This window comes from Cuculus canorus, chromosome 3 (genome assembly GCF_017976375.1).
Source record: "Cuculus canorus isolate bCucCan1 chromosome 3, bCucCan1.pri, whole genome shotgun sequence".
Lineage (NCBI taxonomy): Eukaryota > Metazoa > Chordata > Aves > Cuculiformes > Cuculidae > Cuculus > Cuculus canorus.
Genome location: NC_071403.1, coordinates 47,554,923 through 47,576,953, shown reverse-complemented (window position 1 = coordinate 47,576,953; position 22,031 = coordinate 47,554,923). Strand labels below are relative to the sequence as shown.

At 39.6% G+C, this 22,031-nt stretch overlaps 1 protein-coding gene across 2 annotated transcripts in view; it reads left to right on the top strand.

The window, feature by feature from the left end:
- The window catches only part of SYTL3 (synaptotagmin like 3), a 36,462-nt gene that overhangs the window by 12,240 nt on the left and 2,191 nt on the right, over positions 1-22,031 (top strand). Inside the window, exons 5-15 of one of the 2 annotated variants that reach the window (XM_054062248.1) lie at positions 306-357; positions 1,731-1,797; positions 3,639-3,711; positions 7,083-7,207; positions 10,920-11,063; positions 13,750-13,928; positions 16,396-16,498; positions 18,402-18,572; positions 18,780-18,879; positions 20,485-20,593; positions 21,457-21,662. In XM_054062248.1, the coding sequence (XP_053918223.1) occupies positions 306-357; positions 1,731-1,797; positions 3,639-3,711; positions 7,083-7,207; positions 10,920-11,063; positions 13,750-13,928; positions 16,396-16,498; positions 18,402-18,572; positions 18,780-18,879; positions 20,485-20,593; positions 21,457-21,662 (1,329 nt within the window). Of the gene's footprint in view, positions 1-305; positions 358-1,730; positions 1,804-3,638; positions 3,712-7,082; positions 7,208-10,919; positions 11,064-13,749; positions 13,929-16,395; positions 16,499-18,401; positions 18,573-18,779; positions 18,880-20,484; positions 20,594-21,456; positions 21,663-22,031 lie in introns of both variants that reach the window. The other variant, XM_009563411.2, reaches the window with a different exon arrangement.

Sequence of the window (22,031 nt, the reverse complement as noted above, 5' to 3'; positions counted from 1 at the left end):
TTGGCATCCATTTATGATTGTCCTCAGCACTTGTGAAGAGCTGGTCTGAGTATGTCACCTGTGAGAGGGAAGGTGAAATCATGTTAGAGTTTGTGATTCAAGAGAGACTTATGTGTTGCTTGGCGTATATACTGATGTGTCAGGTGGTGGTTGATTTCACTCCTGATTTGTATGTACTTGAGCTTCTGTAAATACAGGGCAGTTCCTGAAAAGGCACTAATTTTAAAAAGTCTTCTATAGGCATTAGTAGCTGCTGTTGTTGCTAAATGACCTTTGGGTGGTTTTTTTTTTCCACTCCTTCACAGGCAGACATGAAACAGTTGGTGCAAAGATCTTGAAATCTCATCAGAAGTTGAGGTAAGACTCACAAAAGAACAAATGGTCTGAAAAACACCGAGAATTTGTATAGGTGATATGTTGTATGTTATAAACCAGCCAGCACTTTGTGGGATTTTTATTATGAAAAATGAATTTTAATACTTTTGGAGTACAAATGATAAAAAGCATATAAAAATTACCATTTTTATTTCTCAGCAATCCAGAGAAAGGGTCTCAAGTACAAAAGAGAATGCTATGTTTAAAGTAATAGTTTCTTATTTACTTGAAATTAAAAAACATGCAGTATTTTTGTTATGTCTGCTTATATTTTTTGCATGTATGTTTGCACCATTATCTGTAAAAATGTACACTCTAGTTTTGAATTATCAGGGATCAAAATTATTTACTTGGTATAGTAGCAATAGCATTATGATTTGCTCGATGGGAGATATTGCTGATTTGATAGCCTTAGGCCAAATAGTAGACAAGTTATTCTGTTAAGGCACATCCACTTTAATAAAACTTAAAACAAGTAAAAAATTCAGTTAACACTGAATAAATACTTTGACTTGAGGCCTAAGCATGACCGTACTTAAGTTATTACCAGTGGCAGATAATAAAATAACAGTCTACTTAAACTATAATATATAAAAGATGCTTTCCTCCTCTGGAGAAAAAAAAAAAGTAAAATAAGATACAAAGAGCTGGCTGCAATTTTATGATAATTATCTATGGAGGCATAGCTGCAGAAGACATAAACTTAGAGTCAGCTGGATATGATCCTAACTAGGGCTGCATGAGGTCTTGCTTTCCCCTAGATGTAGTAAAAGTAAAAGAGACACAAAAAGGAAATTCACTGGCTGCCTTTCCAGTCCATGATTGTGCTGTGATAATGTTCAGTCAGATAACAGTTAGGGTTTTTTTTTTCACAGACCTGGGCTGTTTATAACAGATGAAATTACTGGAATGCAGTAAAGGGGCTCTAACGGCTCTGGGCTGTTTTAAGGATCCTTTTAGTACTGTAAATAGAGATGGCTGTTTTCTGAAAACATCTCTGAGAGGCGAATGGGGTGTGTTACACAGGAATCGTGTTTTAACATTCAGGACACACATAGTACTGCCAACCATATAGAAGCTTAGGAAGCCTGTCCTAAATTAGGTCTTCCTGTTTTTTTAAATTAAGAATTCTGCCTAGAGCAGCCCAAGATTGAGAAGACAGAATGGTAGTTCTGACTCTTACAAACAGGCAATAAAGCCTGTGCTGCAACTCTTGAAGCCACAGGATCTCAACTCAGATCTTTCGATTGCAGGAAAGACAGATAATAAATATACTGTGCATGAGTGTGGTCTATTATTCATCCGTCTATTAATATATTGATTGTTGCACTGCTTATTGTCTTTTGATTTTTTAGTAAAATTTCTGTGGTACCTCCAACTCCGCCTCCTTTCACCGAGTCCACGACAGGAAGCAATGTGACGGTAAAGGTACCTATTTGCTAAATATGGACATACACACACCTCACAGGGTGTCATTCATATGGAAGGGCCAGACACAGAAATGCAATAAATTTCTGTTTCTAGTGCTGTAGTATCATATTGCAATATAAACGCTGCCTTACGTTCCCATGTCATTTTTTTTATACTGTATTAGTAGTAGGACAGAAAGGTCAGAGTCTGTCATGAGCGATGTTTTCAATTAGTTTTCAGTTTTTGAGGGAAGTGATTAACCCTCTCTACTTGGCATGAGAATACTGCATCCAGTTTTTGGTGCCTCAGTACAGTGAGGCTGGACTGAGATCTCCTGAGCTCTGCTCCAGATCGAAGGATCCTGTGATATTCTGTAGTCATTTATAAAGCAATCATTCCAAGTGTTGCTTTCATTACTGAGTGAAAAGCAGTAAATTTGATGGTTGCATTTGTGTTACAGTTTCTAGTGGACAGAATAGTAGGACATAGCTCAGAACTCATTGAAATCATGCTACATCACTATTTCAGTTCATCTTGGACTGGATCCTGAGGCCCATTGCAATTCAATAAACATTCTAATGTGTGCTTACCTGGAGTTTGATGAAAACTCTTTGAACGCTTTGCATCTTCGTACATTTGTATGACAGAATTCAACCATGTCAACATATGTCTTCAGATGTATTATATTTGTCTACAGAAGTCAGCAAAGAGCTGCAGCCTTACCATGTGATTAGAATCATAGAATCACTAGGTTGGAAAAGACCTCTTGGATCATCGAGTCCAACCATTCCTGTCAACCACTAAACCATGTCCCTGAGCACCTCATCTACCCGTCTTTTAAACACCTCCAGGGATGGTGACTCAACCACCTTCCTGGGCAGCCTCTGCCAGTGCCCGATGACTCCTTCCCTGAAAAAGGTCCAGCCTGAACGTCCCCTGGTGCAGCTTGAGGCCATTCCCCCTTGTCCTGTCCCCTGCCACTTGGGAGAAGAGGCCATCACCCTCCTCTCTATAAACTCCTTTAAGGTAGTTGTAGAGAGCAATAAGGTCTCCCATCAGCCTCCTCTTCTCAAGACTAAACAACCCGAGTTCCCTCAGCCGCTCCTCATAAGACTTGTTCTCCTACCCCTTCACCAGCTTCGTTGCTCTTCTCTGGACATGCTCCAGAGCCTCAACATCCTTCTTGTGGTGAGAGGCCCAGAACTGAACACAGTATTCGAGGTGTGGTCTCACCAGTGCCGAGTACAGGGGCAGAATAACCTCCCTGGACCTGCTGGTCAAACCGTTTCTGATACAAGCCAAGATGCCATTGGCCTTCTTGGCCCCCTGGGCACACTGCTGGCTCATGTTCGGTCACCTGTCGACCAACACCCCCAGGTCCTTCTCCTCTAGGCAGCTCTCCAGCCGCTCTTCCCCTAGTCTGTAGCACTGCACAGGGTTGTTGTGCCCCAAGTGCAGGACCCGGCTTTTGGCCTTGTTAAACCTCATGCCATTGGTCTCAGCTCAGCAGTCCAGCCTGTTCAGATCCCTTTGCAGAGCCTCCCTATCCTCCAGCAGATTGACACTTCCACCCAGCTTAGTGTCATCTGCAAACTTACTTAGGGTACATTTGGTCCCCTCATCCAGGTCATTGATAAAGACATTGAGCAGCTGGACCCAGCACTGAGCCCTGAGGGACACCACTTGTAACTGGCCTCCAGCTGGAGTTAACTCCATTTATCACAGCTCTTCAGGCCCAGCCATCCAACCAGTTTTCCTCCCAGTTGTTTTGTGGTCTGTGGATATATGATCATGGAAACTAAAAAAGAGCAAATATTGTGTGCTTTCTTACTCTTGGCATCTCCTATTTGCAGGAACTTGGACAGTCTAAAAGTTTCAATAAATCTGTGGAGAACTTGTTTTTGTCTCTCACAACACATATAAAAAGTAAGTAGCTTTCACTGCTTTGTCATTACATACAGTAACACAGTCAAATGTTTCATTTTTTTTTTTTTGCCCAAGTGTGGACCAAAAAAATAGTTCTAAACAAAGAGTATTGAGTAATAGCTGAAGTGACTAATGCCAAGACTGAGCCAACCTGAAAGTACATCTAATACTCCTTCAGTATTCTGCTAGTTATTCAATAAGCTGGTGATACCAATCCAGAATGTCTTTCTTGTATAGGTGTGGAAAGATTGTATAATGATACTTTTAAGCTTACTGGGTGTTCAGATGCAGTATGTTTAACTCATGTTAGTACAGCACAATAGTCACTTTCTACTGCAGTGATCTTGGTGTTATCTAACAGTTTGACCCCAAATGGTACTGCTAAAGAATCTATCTCATGATGGAAATAGAGTTTAATATTTTAATTCACTGGCAGTTTTCAAGAGGACTTCCTTCCTCCTTCTCAGTCTTTCTAGCTGTGTGGTTTTTTTCAGTATATACTTCTAAGAGCCAGCCAGCCCTAACCACCGTTTTTTCATTCTGGTACTTCTGGTCTCTTCCATTCACTGGTGCTGCCTGATGTTCTCCAGGCAGTCTGCACCTCTAAGGCTAACTGCACTGAGGGCAGCCAGACTTTGTGACAAACAAATTAAAGGCATCAGTGACCAGAGGAAAACAACTTCTGAGCCTTCTGAAGATTACAGGGACTTGCAGATTTGCATGCATTTGAACAAACCGTAGTGTTTTCTTACTAGCTTCATCTTACATCTAACTCCAAATTAGACCTGAATAAGTTTGGCTTTAGTGCCTTTCCACCTAACTCTTGTCTTAGCTCGTGTTTGGTCTCTCCTTTAACTTCTTCCACGCATCCTGTAAAGACCTGTTCTCCTTTAACTATACAAGTTAAATGTTGTGTCTATGTGAACGCATATTAATGTGAAGCAGAGACACAATGGTTGTATCTCTTGAACAGAAGCTTAGTGCAGGGTGGCATAGGATACTTTGTTCCTGGAAGCAGACAGCTGAGGCAACGCAGCATTGGATGCAAAATAATTTATTTTTCTTTCTGTTGGTTTTATGTCTGGTCATATCCCACAGCTACTGGTAAAGACTGTCAGGACTGCAGCAAGCTAATTTAATAGTCCACTGCTACCCAAAGGAAGGTCCCACTCCCTCCACATCTTTCTTCTCTCTGTTTCTGGCCTTACCCTGCCATTATTTGACTTGAATTAACACCAGTGTTTCTTGACCCCTCTGGAAACTGATTTAGCTAATTAAAAGGGCACAACATAAACTGTGACAAAACACATAGGTACTTTTTTACTGGTTCAGTGTGTTAAATAGGTAGGGTATATATGTTGGAGCTTGTACAACAGAGGGTGCTGGGCCATGTGTCCAGGAGCCAGGGATTGAGGAGGGCAGAGCAGTGGTTGCAGAGAGGGATGGCAGCAAGTTGTTGGCTTAATTCAGATGTATGTGAAACCCCACTCAGGTGCTATCATCTTTACTTAGGAAAGAACCTTTTAATTTGTGAGCAAATAACAGGCTGTTGCAATCACTGAAGTCAATAATTAAAAAGTATAGGAAGTCTTACAGACTTGGACTTCCTGACTTAAGAAATTTAGCTCTTTCAGACCACATTGGCCTGATAATGAAATCTGACACTGTGCTGATAAATGCTTTCTGTCACGAGTATCTAAAGTTAGCACTCTGTATCTTATCTAGATAAAAATGTCCTAGTTTGCAGAAGTATTTAATACACCCAGCTCTTGTGTATTGCAGTAAATAAACCTGGAGAACCTCATTGTGCCTCCGATGGTATCACTGGAACCAGTGTGTGTGCATGTCTGAGAGCAGCAGGGATAAAGGACTAGCACGTGCAACACAGTGCCAGCACTGTACATTCTGGTCTTTATGCTGTTACCTCCTGTTCCAATGTGGTTTGGCAGCAACAGGAGTTTATAGTCCAGCAGCTGTCATTTTGGTGAATGTAAGATGAGTTGCTGGTTATATTTTTATTTGCAATGCAAAATCACCCTTGACACTAGAGAATACTGTTCATCTTACTGACCATTTGGGGAGACAAGCCAAAGGAGTAATAGATGTTAAAAAGGAATAATCATTTTTTTTTTTCTTACAGTAATCTGTTCTGTCACATCTTCATTTTAAGACAGTGTGAAGCAGGCTTACGTTTCTGCTGCTACTGCTAGTCAAACTACTCCAATTGTATCTATCTACCCCATTAGACCTCTTATCCGAGTCTTTTATGATCTCTGATTTCACTGTGTATTTTAAAGACTTGGTTTGTTTACAGTTAGAGATGACTTAATTGAGCCTGCCTATGAATCTATCACATGATTCCTTAATGGTGTACACAGAGTACAGTAAACATCTGAGAACTGATTGCTGCTGAAAAAGAACCCTAACACAAAGTGGCTTTAAAAATCACACTTAAGAGCACCATTGTTTTTGAATACCATAATGACACATTGTCTGCTCTCTGAGGGTCCTCACAGAGGCTCATGTTGTGAGATTTATTTCTTCTGTATGAATTAAACATATGATAGCTATTTGATGTACCGCTTATAAGTTATTAATTCATCATGAGACACTGTCTGGGATTTACAACAAAGTGTGTGCTGCTAAGCCTGCCAGCTTTTAACTTCAGAAATCATGGATGAGTGCTGCCCTTCACTTTAAAGTGAAATTCTGACTGTACCCTGAGGAATAAGAAGCAGAAAGTGGTGTGCTGAATGACCTGTAGTCCTACAGATTTATTTGACAGTAAACTAGATGTTACTGAAGTGCTCATTTAATCAGGCATTTAAGTATGGGCATAGGCTTACCTATAAGACTAATGTTACTGAAGTTGATGAATGCTACTCAGTTCTTAAAAATATGTGTTTTTTAAGACCAGAGTGTGTAATGTCTCTCCTTTCGTCCATATTTTGGATGAATTTCTAAATATTTTTCAATATGCTCTGCTTTCTACTTTCTGATGTTGTGTTGCTTGATCTTACTATAACGATCTTGCTTTTATCCTGAACCAAATCAAACTATATATAGGGACTATAGTAGCTACTTCTGCAAGGGAACTGTATGTGATAGCATATAACAATTTCTTTCAGTGGCTATAATGATAGGAAGCCAGGAGTATCATTTCCAGTTGAAACAGCAGGAAAGATTTAGGTAGGCAAAATATAGCTATACAAAATGTGGCAAGCACCTGCCTTCCCATCTGTTTCTTCGTCTTGGGACATGAATACTAAAATTGCAGGATGAAAGTTTGGAAGCTACAGAATTAGCCTATAAATCTACAGGATTGCTTGTGATGTTTATTATAGTGACTTCTCTCTTCATTTTCACTTCAGAAATCTCTAAGTCCCAGAATGATATGGCTGACAGACAACTCCTAACCACAGAGTATGGGCAGAACATGGAAAGAAGGATGCAAAGAAGGAGCCAGTCTGACACTGCCATCAACATTTCAAGCAGGGTATTCGTATTATTGTACACAGTCTCAAGCTGTAAAGGCTGTTCCTGGAATGGAAAATATTTGTAAGATAATGACTTACACAGTGGAATTTTGCTGTTATTATACGAGCAGGGCTCAGCTGGTGGTCACTGACTGTGGCCAGAACATTGATTCTTCACTAGATTTTTTTGACTGAGTCTGCACACTTGATCTCAGGCCAGAGCTGAAATGTTAGACTGAGGTTTTACCAACACCCTGACACTGGGAGGGAGAGGATGTGGCATTTTGCTCTTGGGCACTCATGGACTCTCTTGAGGCTGATTGATGTCTGCTCCGTGTGCTTGTTGGACTGCAGGGAGGTGCTCCGTCTCCTGTCCTCCTTCTCCTCCCCCTCTTGCTGCTGAACAGGACCAAGCTATGACCATTCAAAACCCATCCTGACAATTTCTAAGCACTTTTTAACTTGGCAAGGAGGAAATGTAGTCTGCTGTTAGTTGTTGGGCAACTTCCCTTTTCCTTTTGCTTTGGTTACAGTCTCTACATTTCAGTGTTTTCTTGAGGAGTTTGAGAAAAATCCATTCATCTGTTTTTCCACAAATTGTGCTGGAGGTGATGTCACGTATCTGCTTTAAAGTTACTCTGGCGATTCCATTTTGTACACCTTCACCTCTCAGATGACTGAACTTTGTCCATACTCAATTTTCCACATAGTGGGGGCTTACTGAATCGCCTCGCTCATCTGACTGAGGTAAATGTGGTCTGCTAAGTGCATGAATTAAATGTTAAGAAAAGCTTTTGCTTTGGGCCAGACCTCATTGGAAATATTACTCACAGCTCCCTTAGTGCACGCTTTTCACTTTCCTCTGGAGTTTTAGATGTTGATAAATGTTAGAGACAGGAAGTCAGACCACATGGACTCTAGTGGTTTGGATTGGCCAAGTAAGATCTGTGGCTCTGTGAAGTTAGTTCTGACATTTTTGTATGCAATTATATTATAAACAAAATTGACAATGATTATTAACTTCCAGACTGTTGCTTTCATAGTGGCAAACCACACTTCAGTGTTACTTTATTCCACTGGCAGAGTGGTGCTCTTTTAATGCATTGAAAGATATCAAAGTTGGAGATGATATGAACTTAAACTATGCTTCATTGCATGCTTATCACACACAGCCTGTCATGTTTAAGAGATGGATATGGATTCTTTGGCTTTAGAAATGTATTAGTAGGAGATTTCAAATAATTTGTGTGGATTTTTAAGTGCCTATTTAAGGATTTAGAACTTAATTTATGTCCTCCTTTGTAATAAGGATTTTGAAAGGTAGATTTCAATGTTGTTTGTGTCAGGGTTCTGTTTCTCTGAGTCAAGGAGCTTCGGTTTCATTTGAAACAGCTAGATTATATTTAAGCTGCAGTTTTATTTTTGCTAGAATTGCCGTTGTTGGGTTTGGTTTTTTTTTTTGTGAATGTCATCTTTGCCATTTAGGTTTTTTTTAATATTGAAGGAAATTTTACTTATCTGTCTCTGGATTTATGGGATGGCTTTTTATATCTTTACTGTGATTTTAAAAATAATTTTTAATCTCTGTCAATGTCACTGCTACATTATTCTTCCATTTACTGTTTTCTTTTCCGTCTTTCTTTGTTTGCCTTTAATAAGGGTAGTTTTTTTTCATCCTTGTTAGATTTATGATGTAAGTTTAGGGACAAAATCTATTTTAAATTTCAGTGGCAAAAGTACTAATTTATTTATAAATTTATAATTTACTCAAATTTATAACAAAATCTGTTGTAATTTCCACTCCAAAAAGAACTTTCAGATTCAGAGAATCAATCAAAAGAGTATTTTTTCCCCTAGAAAGTCTGAATTTTTCTTGTAGGAGAGACTGGGAAGTAAAAGCTGTAACTCTGCCGTTTTGAATGTGCAGGGTACAAGACTGGGGCACCACTTCAGAAAGTATTGTCTATTTCTTAAGTAAGTTTCCCAAATTTGTGATATGTTTGGTGCTAGATTCCTTTGCATTAAAGTTGAAAGACATTTACATATATATATATATTTAACTTAAGTAACAGTGAAAAACAATCCAATGTCAAGAAATGTTTGCCATGTAAAATCTGGATTTAGGAAGTTAATTGAATGTTTCCCAGGGCCTCTCACCATCAGAACCACAAAGTTCATTAAAGAAACTACAATTATATCTGCCTCACTGTGGGAACAAGCAGAGACCTGCAAGCACTGAAAGCTGTTTGTGGTGCATTGGTAGCTGTGGGTTACCCTCCCGCTCCGTGACAGCACGTGTGCTGCTGCGGACGTTAGAGCTTGGCTAGGTAGGAGTCTTGCTTAAGTGACGTGATGCCAGATTTTGTGGTAGTTATGGAGTTAACTGGTAGTTATGTTGCCTTGTCAGTCACTTATATACTATTTAACACTGTAGAGAAGTCTTTCTGATCCAAGTAGTAGCTGAAATTGGGTGTTTTGGTTAGCAAGTAAAGCTAGTGATGTTTCAGCTTTTTCTATAGCAGAAGACAATTTCTCTGCTGAGAAATAGGATGGTTTGGTTTTGTTTGAGTTTTTTTAAGTATGCATTTTCTGTCTGTTTCCTTCTCACAAGGGAGCTTAGTGAATTCTTACCTTTGTTCTTAAGGTAGGGCAGTTATTACACACAACAATTTCTGTGTGTTATAACAACAGCATACTGGTTTGGATTTTGCACATCCTGTTTTTTTCAGAAGTAATCTCTATTGATTATCTCCTCTGTTGTCCTTATTCTTTAATGCTTTCTGATGGTGCAGGAGGGTTTCTGAGGTCTATTAAATATCTATTATCTGTTTCTTCTATGCAAATAAGTCCCAATCCTTTTGTTGATTTGCTCACACTGCATTGTTTCTAGACTTTCAGGTAATCCCTGTTCTACGGTATATGTATATTTTTAAGATACTGTTTTCTTAGATCCTAACCCTGTAAAATGTCTTACCTCACTCTTTTTTTCTGCCCACGGAACTGTGAACATACTTTTCATAGATTGTATTATCCTGGAGTAGTGGCATGCCAGAATGAGCTACAAATAGATTTTCAGCATATTTCTAGCCACATGTATTAGTCTTTTGGCACTTCATTCTATTAACTGCTCTGATTGGTTAGAGAGTAAAAATTGGAAAGGCAAATGGACTTATTTAAAGCGAAGTCAAGAACCCCTCAGAAGTTTAAACTTTTTTTTGGTATAATCAAAGCTAAATAAGAACTTGTGGGTCTGTTTCTATTTTCAAGTCTCTTTTAACTGATGTTCATTCTTGCATAGGTCGACATGGGCGTGTGTATTGCAAAATGCTATTTTCTTTTTTTTTTTTTAATTTCCTAGAAGCAAGATTTTTTTTTCTTGCGAAACTACTGTTCTGTTAAAGGGTAATAAGGCCTTTTATTGGTACATTGTTATTAGTTGTTAGTAATTGCTGTAGTAGTGGTCCTTAGATTAGGTGATGGTATGTGGATCTTGGAAAATTATGAATATAATGAATGTACTGCTAGCTGGGATAGACGAGTTGCAAGTCAACATTTAAATGAAGTTACTACATTGTCTTTGAAAACATGTACCCTGCATGACATCGTTGAGCTGTAGCTATATACTCAGAGTGAGTTGTAGCTATATACTGAATTCTCTTCTGATAGCATTCCCAAAGGAATCAGGGCATTTTTCTTAAGTTAAAAAAAAATCACTTGCTGAATTTCTTACAGATGAAAAGTACACCCAGTCTTCAACAGCTCATCACTGGTGCCCAAAATGACAGTGAAGTCCTGACCAAAAGGATTTGCACGGAGAAAGAAGACATAACAACGAGTCCCACAAGTGATGCAGTTTTCTGTGAAGGCAGAAAATATGTAAGTTGAAGGGTGAAGCACAACGCAACAGGTGCCTACTGGGAACAGATATAAAAGCCTAGACCTTGTGCAAAATGCTGGCGTATTTTGGATTATATTGCAAGAAGGAAGTAAGACTTCTACTTGAATTTTTATCTGATGGAAGACTGACTGACTTTGGCACGGTGTTTATAGCAGCACTGTGAACTTTTTGCAGCATAAGGCAAATCAAAATTAATAGTGGATAATTGATAGCTGGATATACCAATTAATAATGGATAATTGATAGATCAAGTTCATCTGAAGTTTGCAAATGCAACCGATGTTCTTCCTGTTTTGTATTACGGTTGCTGTCATGGACATGGTTCTTTCTAACCTAGTAGCTAGCTTATTTTGTTAAAACTTCATTTAACTGAAGGATTTTGTTATTCTGCAAGGAATATGGTAATGGAAATGTTAGTGGAAACTCAAATGTCAGAATGTCAGTGAATGAAGAGTCAGCTGACAGTGACAGAAGCCAGGGGAGCAGCTCATAGGTTCAGAAGATGGCATTGAATCGTCACTGATAGATGGCTTTTTGAATACTGCAAAGGAGAGAGAAGGAAGCCAGTTATAAGTTAATTTAAAACATGCTTTAAAGTTTCTGTGATTAACTGTGGAAGCTAATTTCTCTGTATTAGTGATGAGGCTAAGCAGGGTGAAGTGTCCAAAAAAATCCATGTAATTCCAGTATTGTAAACAACAGAACTAAAATGACCTTTAGGGAATCAAAATTAAAGCATCCTGCTCACTTGACAGAGAAGTAAAAACACACACACTTGGTGCTCTCTTGTAATTTACTGCACTAAGTCTGAGATATTGAACTGACATTTACTAACAAAATGATAATAATTTTGGATTATATTTGTGAATCTGATTTGAACAGGGCTGTAGACAGCCCAGGGTTAATAATTAATATTTTCTGCCATCTTAAACTTCCCTTTGTGGGCAAGTGTTAGATGTTGATTACTGTTCCATGAAAATGTATCTTCCATAATATCAGATGGCAGTGCTTCCAGTCATGCCAGCAAGAGTTCAATACATTAAGTTGTTGCTAAATCCCCGTTCATTGAACAGAAAAGGATAAGTGATCTCTACATGGAATGTATGTGTCTCTTTGTCTGGTGGCAGACATACGTAGTGAAATTCAGTTCAAACGTCATTAATCAGAACATCTATCCAACCTCTCTCAATAAATAAGAGATCTTGTGGAATAAATTTTAGGGACTTCTGCAGAACTCTTTTTTAGGACATGTAAGCTAAGACAAAAATCTATTTGCATTCCTTTGTCATGAAGGATTTTAGTGGAAAATAAGCATTTTCTGGTCGGGTGAATAAAAACATGTCAGTGAGTGAAAGAGCAGAACTGAACAAAGCTCAAGAGAGGTTGATTACACTGATACGCTTTTCTAGGATGGAGCAAGATTACATGCAACAAGCGCTGGGCCAAAACACTTCTTGTGACTTCCTCAGTAAGCACCTGACCCTACTTTTGTCAAGTTTGTATGTTAGAACTTACAAGATGGAGTAGATAGCTTCCTTAATCTAGTTAAGCCCTTGGTGTGGATTTTAAAATGAGTATTTGGCAAGCTGCACAAACGAAGAATAGCATTTACATGTAAGAGAGATAAGATCTTATAAATACAACTCTGCACTCTTAGCTGCTGGGTTGTGCAATGCAGAACTCATTGGTTAACAAGTCCTGTGTGGGTTCGTGTTTATTTTCAGAGGGAGGAGTGATCTAACAGATACCTTAGCAATCTAAGGCAATGCTGCTGTGGGATTAATCACAGCAGTGGCGTCTTCGTGACATATGGTGTGATTAAAAAGTTTCCAGGGCTCACGTTAAAGAATATAGTTCTAGATGAATGAAGACTGAAGTATAATGTTTTGATTTAGTTAATAATATGTTACAGTGAAGGTTAGATAGCACCATAAAGTTACGTGTATGTGCTGGGCCACAGAAAGGATTATAGTCTCTTCTTTCATGGCCTCTGTAAATGCTAGGCACACATGTTATTTATATATGTGGATGGATGGCATTGCCATAGGCAAAAGTAGATGAAAGGAAAACAAAGTGGCTGAGGTGAGCTAGGAAACAGCTTCTTTATGCACCAACTTACGACATCTGGCTATCTTCATATTTTGACCTTTCCTGAACAGTCTGCTGCAGTATGGAGTATGTCATTGGTACATGGAATTGGAGGATCTTGTAGAATATTTGCTGGATGTGCAAGGCCACTTTCGTTTCCTCTAATACATGATCGAACCTGACATCTTGGCAGTGTTCCCCGCTGTGAGCTCGATGTCTTGTATGTTCTTAGATTTTGGAGGTTTTTTCACTCTCATCCTTTCAGACACATCCCGTTTTCTCATGGGAAGCCACATAGCAGTTTAATTTGGAGATGATTTCTAGATCTAGAAGCTACCTAAGAAAGCATTTCCTTAACGTAGAGAGCTTACTGAAGAGAAAAAGGCAAAGCAGATAAATTGTGATTACTGTCATAATTTCCAGGTGTGTTATGTAAGCAACAGAATGTTTTATAGAGGTTACCTTAAATCTTTGTGATTTACATGAGGTCTGTAGTCATGTCTGACCTTTGAGGGAAATAAATGTTTTTCCTGTTTGATCTGAAACTACTTTTCACAAATGTTTGTCTTTTCTTAGGGGAGTTTGTGTAGTCTTAACAGCACTTGCACTGAATCTGGCAATTTTGGCAAGACTAACATCACAGGAGAAATAGAGTTTGCCATAAGATACATCTTCAAAGCTTCCATCTTAGAAATTCGCATCAAGGGATGCAAGAACTTAGCTTATGGAGAAGAGAAGAAGAAAAAGTGTAACCCGTAAGTATTTTGTAGAGAAGGAGAAAAAGAATAAGGAAAATATTCTGAGTTTAAGATAGTTATGTATGTTGTGATTGAAATTGATAGCTATATTATGGTATGCCACTTTGGTGCTTTCAGAACATTCAGTGTATATACTGACCCTTTTTAGATATGAACACTGCAAAACATCCGGGTTTCATACCAGCGCTCATTCCAATCTGACCGTTTTCTGCTAGTAATTGTCTCTTTCCCTGCCTTTGATCAGGCAGCTGGATATCTGTGTGGCTAACAAGCACCTTTGGATCTTGAGAGCAGCTGTTCAGATTTTAGCTCTTAAGTTGAATGCACAAAATTGGCTAAAACACAAAATGTTGTGTTCCTAATAACACATAAGTGGCTAAAACACAAAATGTTGTGTTCCTAATTCATCTGCTGATTTGCATCCAGGGTTCCCAGATGATTGCTGTACTACTTCTTCCATCTTATGTAATAAGAGTAGAAGTTTCAGATACTGCAATATGTTTTAAGATCTAGAGGTGTTTGATTATTATGTATTATCGTAAAAGGAAGAAAGAGCTACTTCTGTGGATAAGATATGCCATAGAAATTTTTGGTTGAGTATTTCAGCCTTGGTGATTTGTCTGTTAATAAATGATCCTCTCTGACCATGTAGCACTCGTTCAGAGAAGATCACCAGGTACAATACCTAGCTACCTGTTCTTGCCCCTGCTGTCACACCACATGCAAGCACTTAGAATCTTAGAATCGTTTGGATTGGAAGGGACCTTAAAGATCATCTAGTGATGGGCAGGGACACCTCCCACTGGATCAGGCTGCCCAAGGCCCCATCCAGCCTGGCCTTGAACACCTCCAGCAATGGAGCATCCACAGCTTCCCTGGGCAACCTGTGCCAGTGCCTCAGCACTCTCATGGTGAAGAAATTCTTCCTTATGTCTAGTCTAAATTTGCCCCTCTCCAGTGTATAGCCACTTGAGTGACCACATTGGAATTGTGGAGTTGAAATTGCCTTTCACCCAGAAGGAATATGGCTATTTCACACCTCATGGAGGACATTTGTAAAGATGAGCTTGGTGATGAAAGGAGCCTTGGTGGAACAGCAGCTTGTGAAACAGGGCAGTTTGGGAACACTTCAGAAGTGGGTCAGGGTTTTTGAAGTCCCCTGGTAATTAAGCCAGGCAAACAGTTGCGGAAAGTGCCGTGTAGGGAATGTTATGTTCTCTGTTGGACTACATTTATATATTTCTGTTGGTTTCGAAGCCAACAAAAAAAGTACAGTCAGTGTGCTCACTTAATGCACTTGCCGAAAAGCAGACTTTCAACCGATGTTTAAAACCTGTTTAACTATTTAACTTGTTGGCTGGTTTGAGCTCTGACTGGCTACTTTTTAATTAAATTGATCTGGGGCAATAGAGCAAGGGCTAAAACTTCTTGCACCCAAGTATTTTCAAAAATAGTTTTACTTATGCCTGACTTTGGAAGGAATAGGGAAGATGTGCAAATTCGGCACTGATGATGCAGCTGATTTTATTTACCCAGTAAGTTAATCAAGAGGCTGTTTTAAAATTAGTTTAATCATAATAGCTGAATATACGTACAGGTACAGTTCAAAATTATGTAATATTGTGTGAACAATTGCTCCTTTCTGTGCCAAGCTGTGAGCAAGCATTCTCTATTGCTTACTTTAGTTTTGAAGCCATAACACACACACAGCCCACTGAACTTATACGAAGGGGAGTATTTAGGTATTAATGCTCATGTGACCTACACATGAGAGGCATTGCATAGAAATCATTGGTGCTTGATATTGGTCCAACTCCGCTTCCAGAAATTTCTTGACTGGTTTTCATTGAATCAATGTTAGGGCCATTTTGAGCACTTTAGAGAATCTTTTGCTTGCATTCTAGTGGCTGTTAGAACAATTGACATTTGTAAGAGTTATGAAGAATTATGTATTATTTGTAGGATTATACTTTTTTTTTGCTACGTGGTTCTTTGCAATGAGATATTTTCCTCATGAATGAGCAGCATTGGTCCTAAAGTTGATCAAGTTGTTTTGGTTTGGGTTTTTTGGGGCACATAATGTACTGTGTGTTTTCATCATAAAGCTGCCACTACGATTGACAAAGTGGCTTCCTTGGTGGCTATTGTATTAGAGGCCAAGCGTATGAAAACAAAAGATTCCTATTCAGATCCTGATCCATTCCATAATTAGAACAGGATTGAAACACATCAGCTGAATTATCTACAGGGACCCTTATAGTCTGTCTGCTTTTATTGGGAAAGGATACAAACCACAAATTGCCATTTTATTGCTTGGAAAATTACAAAGTCAATAAAATTGTTTAAGAATTAAGAAAAAACTCCTCTCATCTAATTAGTTTTCCTTCTCAGTTTGATTTTTTTTTTTTTTTTTTTTTTTTTGCCTTCTGGTCACTTTCGATGTATCCTTCTCTCCATCTACAAGTTATGTTAAGGTTTATTTACTTCCTGATAAATCTTCTCGGAGTAAGCGGAAGACGGCTGTCCAAAAAAGCACGGTGGATCCAGAATTTGATGAGACTTTGAAGGTACCATTTGCAATTTTGTGCCACTAAGCGTGCTTTTCCATGGTAACGTCTCTTCTAGTAATGTACAGTCATGCAAGTCCGGAATCATCCTGATGGGGCAAATGAAGGAGTCACTGACAGCAATAATTTAAAAAATTAGGTTCTTCAGTCCAAATAAGAGAAAATGCTTTTGGAATTACGATGGTAAATTGCAAACCAACAGAAGAGCCTACCTTTGTCTATCAAAACACTCTTAATGAATTCCAATGTTGTCCTGAGATGTGGCAAAAACTCAGACACTTCTTTTGTATGTTCAGGAACTGGGTACGTTGCAGAGCAGTGAGTATTTCGCACAAGTATCCCTTTCAACTCATACTCATTCTGTTAGTGCCACTGGGAGAGTCTCTCTGCAGATAACTGAATGCTAACTGGATTCTACCACCTCTGAAAGGTTGTCTGCTTCCTTTTGACTGATGCCAAGGCTGTCTCTTTGTAGTATCTGATTTCAAACATTAATAATCCCAGCACAGAACAGTAGTTATGATTTTAATTCCTTAATGCATTACTACTTGCATCCTTTTAAGAAATGTGTGTAGAAAATAGGAGCCGTTATTCTCATTTTACAGACACTTAATGAAATGTGAAACGAAGCTGCGTAACACCAGCTAGGAGAGTGGGGATTCATTTGGTTGTTCCCAGCTCCATTTTTTTTTCTCAAATCACTACAAACCCATTTTTCATGTGCATCATTGAGCTGCAATAACACCTAAGATGATGAGTTCTTCAGTAACCTGTTGTCTTGGAAGAGATGTGAAAAGAAGTTCATAGAGGGACAAACTTGTATTGTTGCTCCTTGAACTATGTGAAAGTTTGTTTTACCCACATCTCTTGGTGTGTGTGTAAACATCAAGAATTTGTAGTGAGTGAAACAAGGAAAACGTTCGAAAAGACCATTGTTAAACTTTGATAACAAAAAAAAGGTTTATGTACTGTGTTTAAGTCTTGTGTATCCTGAAGTCTGTTTATAGGGTTTAAGTAGGGAGGAAAAAAAAGTTTGAAGTTGGAATAATTAGTCCTAATCTTATAGTCCTTTCAATGCCAGAGTCGTGCAGAACTGATAGAGCAAGAACCATGTTGGAGCTGGCTGCATGAACATTAAATGTGTAATACTTTAGTTAGAAATCTTTTAAATTAATTTAATTATTAGTTCATCCAGACTAGCAGAAAATGGTCAAAAAAGCATAGTGCTAGTGCAAATGAACTACATCACGACACTACGGCCCAACTCAGTGAGACTGAGCTGCAAATTAAGGCCCCTGCTTTCAGGTAGTCACATATGTGAGAGGTATGGAAGTGCTTTTGAGAATCACTGGGGCCCAGGGTGATTTGTCCCAGAGCCTACACCCAGCTTGTGATTCACAGCCTAAATGTAGGTAGCAATGTCCTCACCCATGCCATTGCCTCCAGCTTTCAGTCCAGGTAGGTGCAGGTCACCTGTAGGCTGTGTATCACGTTTACCAGTCTCCAATGACCAGAAGGGGAGTTTTAGCACCTTTGTTAAGTGTTTCAGTTTTGAACTGGCATCCAGAGCAGCCAAATGTTGCTGGGAGTGTAAAACAAAAATATATACATTAAAAAAAAAATCAGCAAAAAGGGTCAAGAATTATTTAAAGTTCTGAATTAATAATGAAAATCTTTAGCAAGGCAGGCCAAGGTATTTCTGGAATGTTTTTTGGTATTTGCATGAGCATTATTTAGCATTTAAGTAGTGGGTTAATTTGCAAATTGCAAAGCACAGTCAGAAGACTTGGTTCTACATCCGGATGCCTTCAGCCATGCTGTGTCTGGGCTTCCTTTGAGCAGCTTGTGAGAGTGGGCCTGCATTCATTCTGTCTTGGTTTTTAAATGCTGTTTATCTTTCCAGTACAAGATTGAATACTCCCAGCTGGGAAGTCGGCAGCTTCAGATCTCTGTGTGGCACGCAGGAGCACTCAAATACAGGGTGTTCTTGGGGGAAGTAGTGATTCCACTGGCAGCGTGGGATTTTGAAGATAACTCCATGCAGTTGTTCAACTGGTACCAGCTGAAAGCCAAGGTGATTCTTAGTTTTTGTGCTTAGTTGTATCTTAAGAGCTGGATGCAGTGAAAGTTGTGAAAAAGATCACCTTCTGAAGTCATGGAGGGAAGAATGCTGTCGATCCAGACCATTGGGAAGACATATTGCAAACATAAGTAAGCTGTGAGAAAGATGTGGAATAGGATGATTGCAGTAATGCAGGTTTCTGTATGTCCCTTTCTTCAGCCTGAAAAGCCTGAAGATGATCTCTTCCAATACAGTGGCGAACTCCTCGTGTCTGCAAGACTGACAGTGCCAGCCCAGTCTAAAAATTTCCAGATTGAAGGTATAAAACATTTCAGCATATGTGAATCCCTTGGCTAGAGAAGAAGTGAGATCAATAAAGAACTGATAATGTATTCATGTAGTATTCTTTGTATGGTGATGGTAACAGCTACTGGAAATTGTGGTTTGTGATGTATTATACTTTAAGTTCATCAAAATCCAGATACAGGCCAACTTCATCTATTTCTTCTTTTTAATGTCAACAAAAGCTGCAGATTATAATGGCAGCAGCATGACAAATCCAGCTGTTTGTCTGGACAGCTTGTGCCTCTCATGGTGTTGCCAGTAGATCTTATTCTGGAGGTGATGCAGCTCTTTTACTGCCCAAGGCAGAGGCTGCCAGATTAGGGAAAAGGTGGATGAGAAATGGCTGCAAGAGTACCAAACCAGCACCCTTGGCTTCCTCCAGTGGCCTCATTCTAGAGAGATTGTTTCACTTGGAAGATATTAGGTTCAAATATACAGCATTCAGTGTATGGTAAATTAGGAAGACTTGTAAGGTACATTAAGTATTGCTGTAATGTGTCAGAGCAAGCACTTGCTGGTGAGGTAAAATAAACACGCTGTGGGGTAGGAATAGGACCACCTCATTTTTCTTACCTCCCTAGATCATAGCAAGGTATATAGAGGTTCAGAGCTCTTGCAATGCTCTCCATGTTCAGGACCATAACAACAGGTAGAGACCAACAAAAAGATCTAATTATTTGTTAGGATTAGTTTTGTTCCCTTTTCCAAATGACCCCAAAGTTATCAACTAGCTTGCTTGGTTCCATTTTTCCTCCCTGTATGTGCTTATGTATTTGGTTTCTGCTGTACAGCTGGAGCTCTAATGGGAGCAGTGTCAAGCTGTGGGTTTGGCTGTTACTCCTGCTTCTGGCTTTGTTTGAGAGAAACACTCCTGTGGGTATTGCCCTGTGTTTGCTTTTCACAAATCATAGAATCACTAGGTTGGAAGGGACCTCCTGGGTCATCAAGTCAAACCATTCCTAACACTCCCTAAACCATACCTCTCAGCACCTCATCCACCCGTCCCTTAAACACCTCCAGGGAAGGTGACTCAACCACCTCCCTGGGCAGCCTCTGCCAGTGCCCAATGACCCTTTCTGTGAAAAATTTTTTCCTGATGTCAAGCCTGAACCTCCCCTGGCAGAGCTTGAGGCCATTCCCCCTTGTCCTGTCCCCTGTCACCTGGGAGAAAAGGCCAGCTCCCTCCTCTCCACAACCTCATTTCAGGTAGTTGTAAAGAGCAATAAGGTCTCCCCTCAGCCTCCTCTTCTCCAGGCTAAACAACCCCAGCTCTCTCAGCCGCTCCTCCTAAGACTTGTTCTCCAGCCCCGTCACCAGCTTCGTTGCTCTTCTCTGGACACACAGAAAGCTGTGTGTTTTGAACAGGAATCGCAAAGCAATCTGCTACTCATTGCTTGGTTTTTTTTGTGGGTATCAGACACTGTACAAGAAGGTTAAAATCTTTCAAATGCTTGTAAGACGGCACGTTGGATCCTTATCGTCGTCATACTGCTTAGTCATTTTCCTCCTCAGTTATAACAACATCTTAGCCAGTCAGTTCAGCTGATAGCCTATTTAATATGAAATACTCCCGTTCCAGGAAAAAAAGACCAAGGAGTTCCCAACTGCCAGCTTCAGGTTATCATATCTGGGGCAAAGAACTTGCCCATGCTGAGATCTGCTGGGATGCTGAACTTGTTCGTTAAAGGGTAAGTATGAGACCTAACACTTCACATGGAAAAAGTCACACACAATTCTGTACAAAGGTATGTGTTGATGTGCTTTTCTCAGGAGACTGGCATGTGGAAGGGGCATTGCCCACAGTCTTAGTCACTTTCTTGTAATGGTGGCAATTGGGTGTCTGCACAACAGCAGCATTTTGCAGAGCGGTGACAAGTCCCACCAGCTCTTTGGGTCCTGAATGAAACTTCAGACTTTACTGATGTGATTAAAATTTAGAGTTCACTGTTTTAAATATTTGCTTTTAGATATTAGGAGAGGGGAGAAAAAAAAAGAAGTGCAAGTCAAGAGGACATTTTCATTCCTATTTTCAGCTAGTATACCTCCAGCTACATTGAACGGGAAGGTTTTATCCTTTTCATTCTAGACATTTTAAAAGAGGAGGGGCTGAATTTTTCTTTTAATATGCTGAGTAGCTCATATATGGGATAGTTTTACTCTCTGTTGGGCATCGGATGTCTTTCGGCAAATGATACTGGGGTGCACTTACAACATCTCATAAAGCCATTTCACCTACTGTGACACCAATCTTCAGTGAAATGGGTGAGCCATCTACTGAAGGTCAGGATTGAGGCAGTATTGGATTACAGAACAGGGAGTTAAGACTCCTTCAGCAAAGGAAAAAGCTGTCTAGAAAAGTCTGCTTCACCCACACTGAAGGCAGACATTAAAAGGAGCAAGTCCTAAAATAAACACCCTAGCACCATGTTCTACCTTACACTTACGTTGAACTTTTTTGCTATGTAAGGCAAACCAAAGGGCCTAGTTGATTATTGCAAATGTTCTGTTGAGAAATCTGTAACCTTGCTGAACTCTCATTGTTTTGGGGAAGTTTTCTTATCCTTCCAGATCACGCAGTGCTAAAGCAAGTGTCTCCTGCCGTGAAGAAAGAAGCCTGTCCGCAGTGGAAACACTTGTTCGTCTTTGGCGGTGTCACACCCGCTCAGCTACAGCAGTCGTGTCTACACTTGACTGTCTGGGCTCAGTCAGCTTTCAGCTTAAGTGATCAATTCCTAGGAGGAGCCAAGCTTGGTGCAAGTAAGTTCTTTATCACTAAAAATGGAAGGTAATTTGGAAAAAAAAAATATTTAGTTTACATTCTAAATAATAAGACTTACACTGTGCTATTTATTACCTGCTGGTATCTGCTTACACATACAGCCCCAGCTCCTGTCCTAAGCAGCTTGTGGTCTTGGGCTTTGACCCTGCAAGAACTGAGATGCATGTGTTTAGTTCAGGTCTGTGCAGAAGCCTATAGTTGTCACTGGGGATTTTTAGTAAAGCCATTTGTTAGTGTGGTAATTTTTAGGGTCAGAGCCTGGCCATGTAGAAGATGGGCACAGAAATGCTGAGTGGAGTGAAGTCATCTAGAGCTCTGTGTGTGTGTGTCTGTATATTTTTAAGATA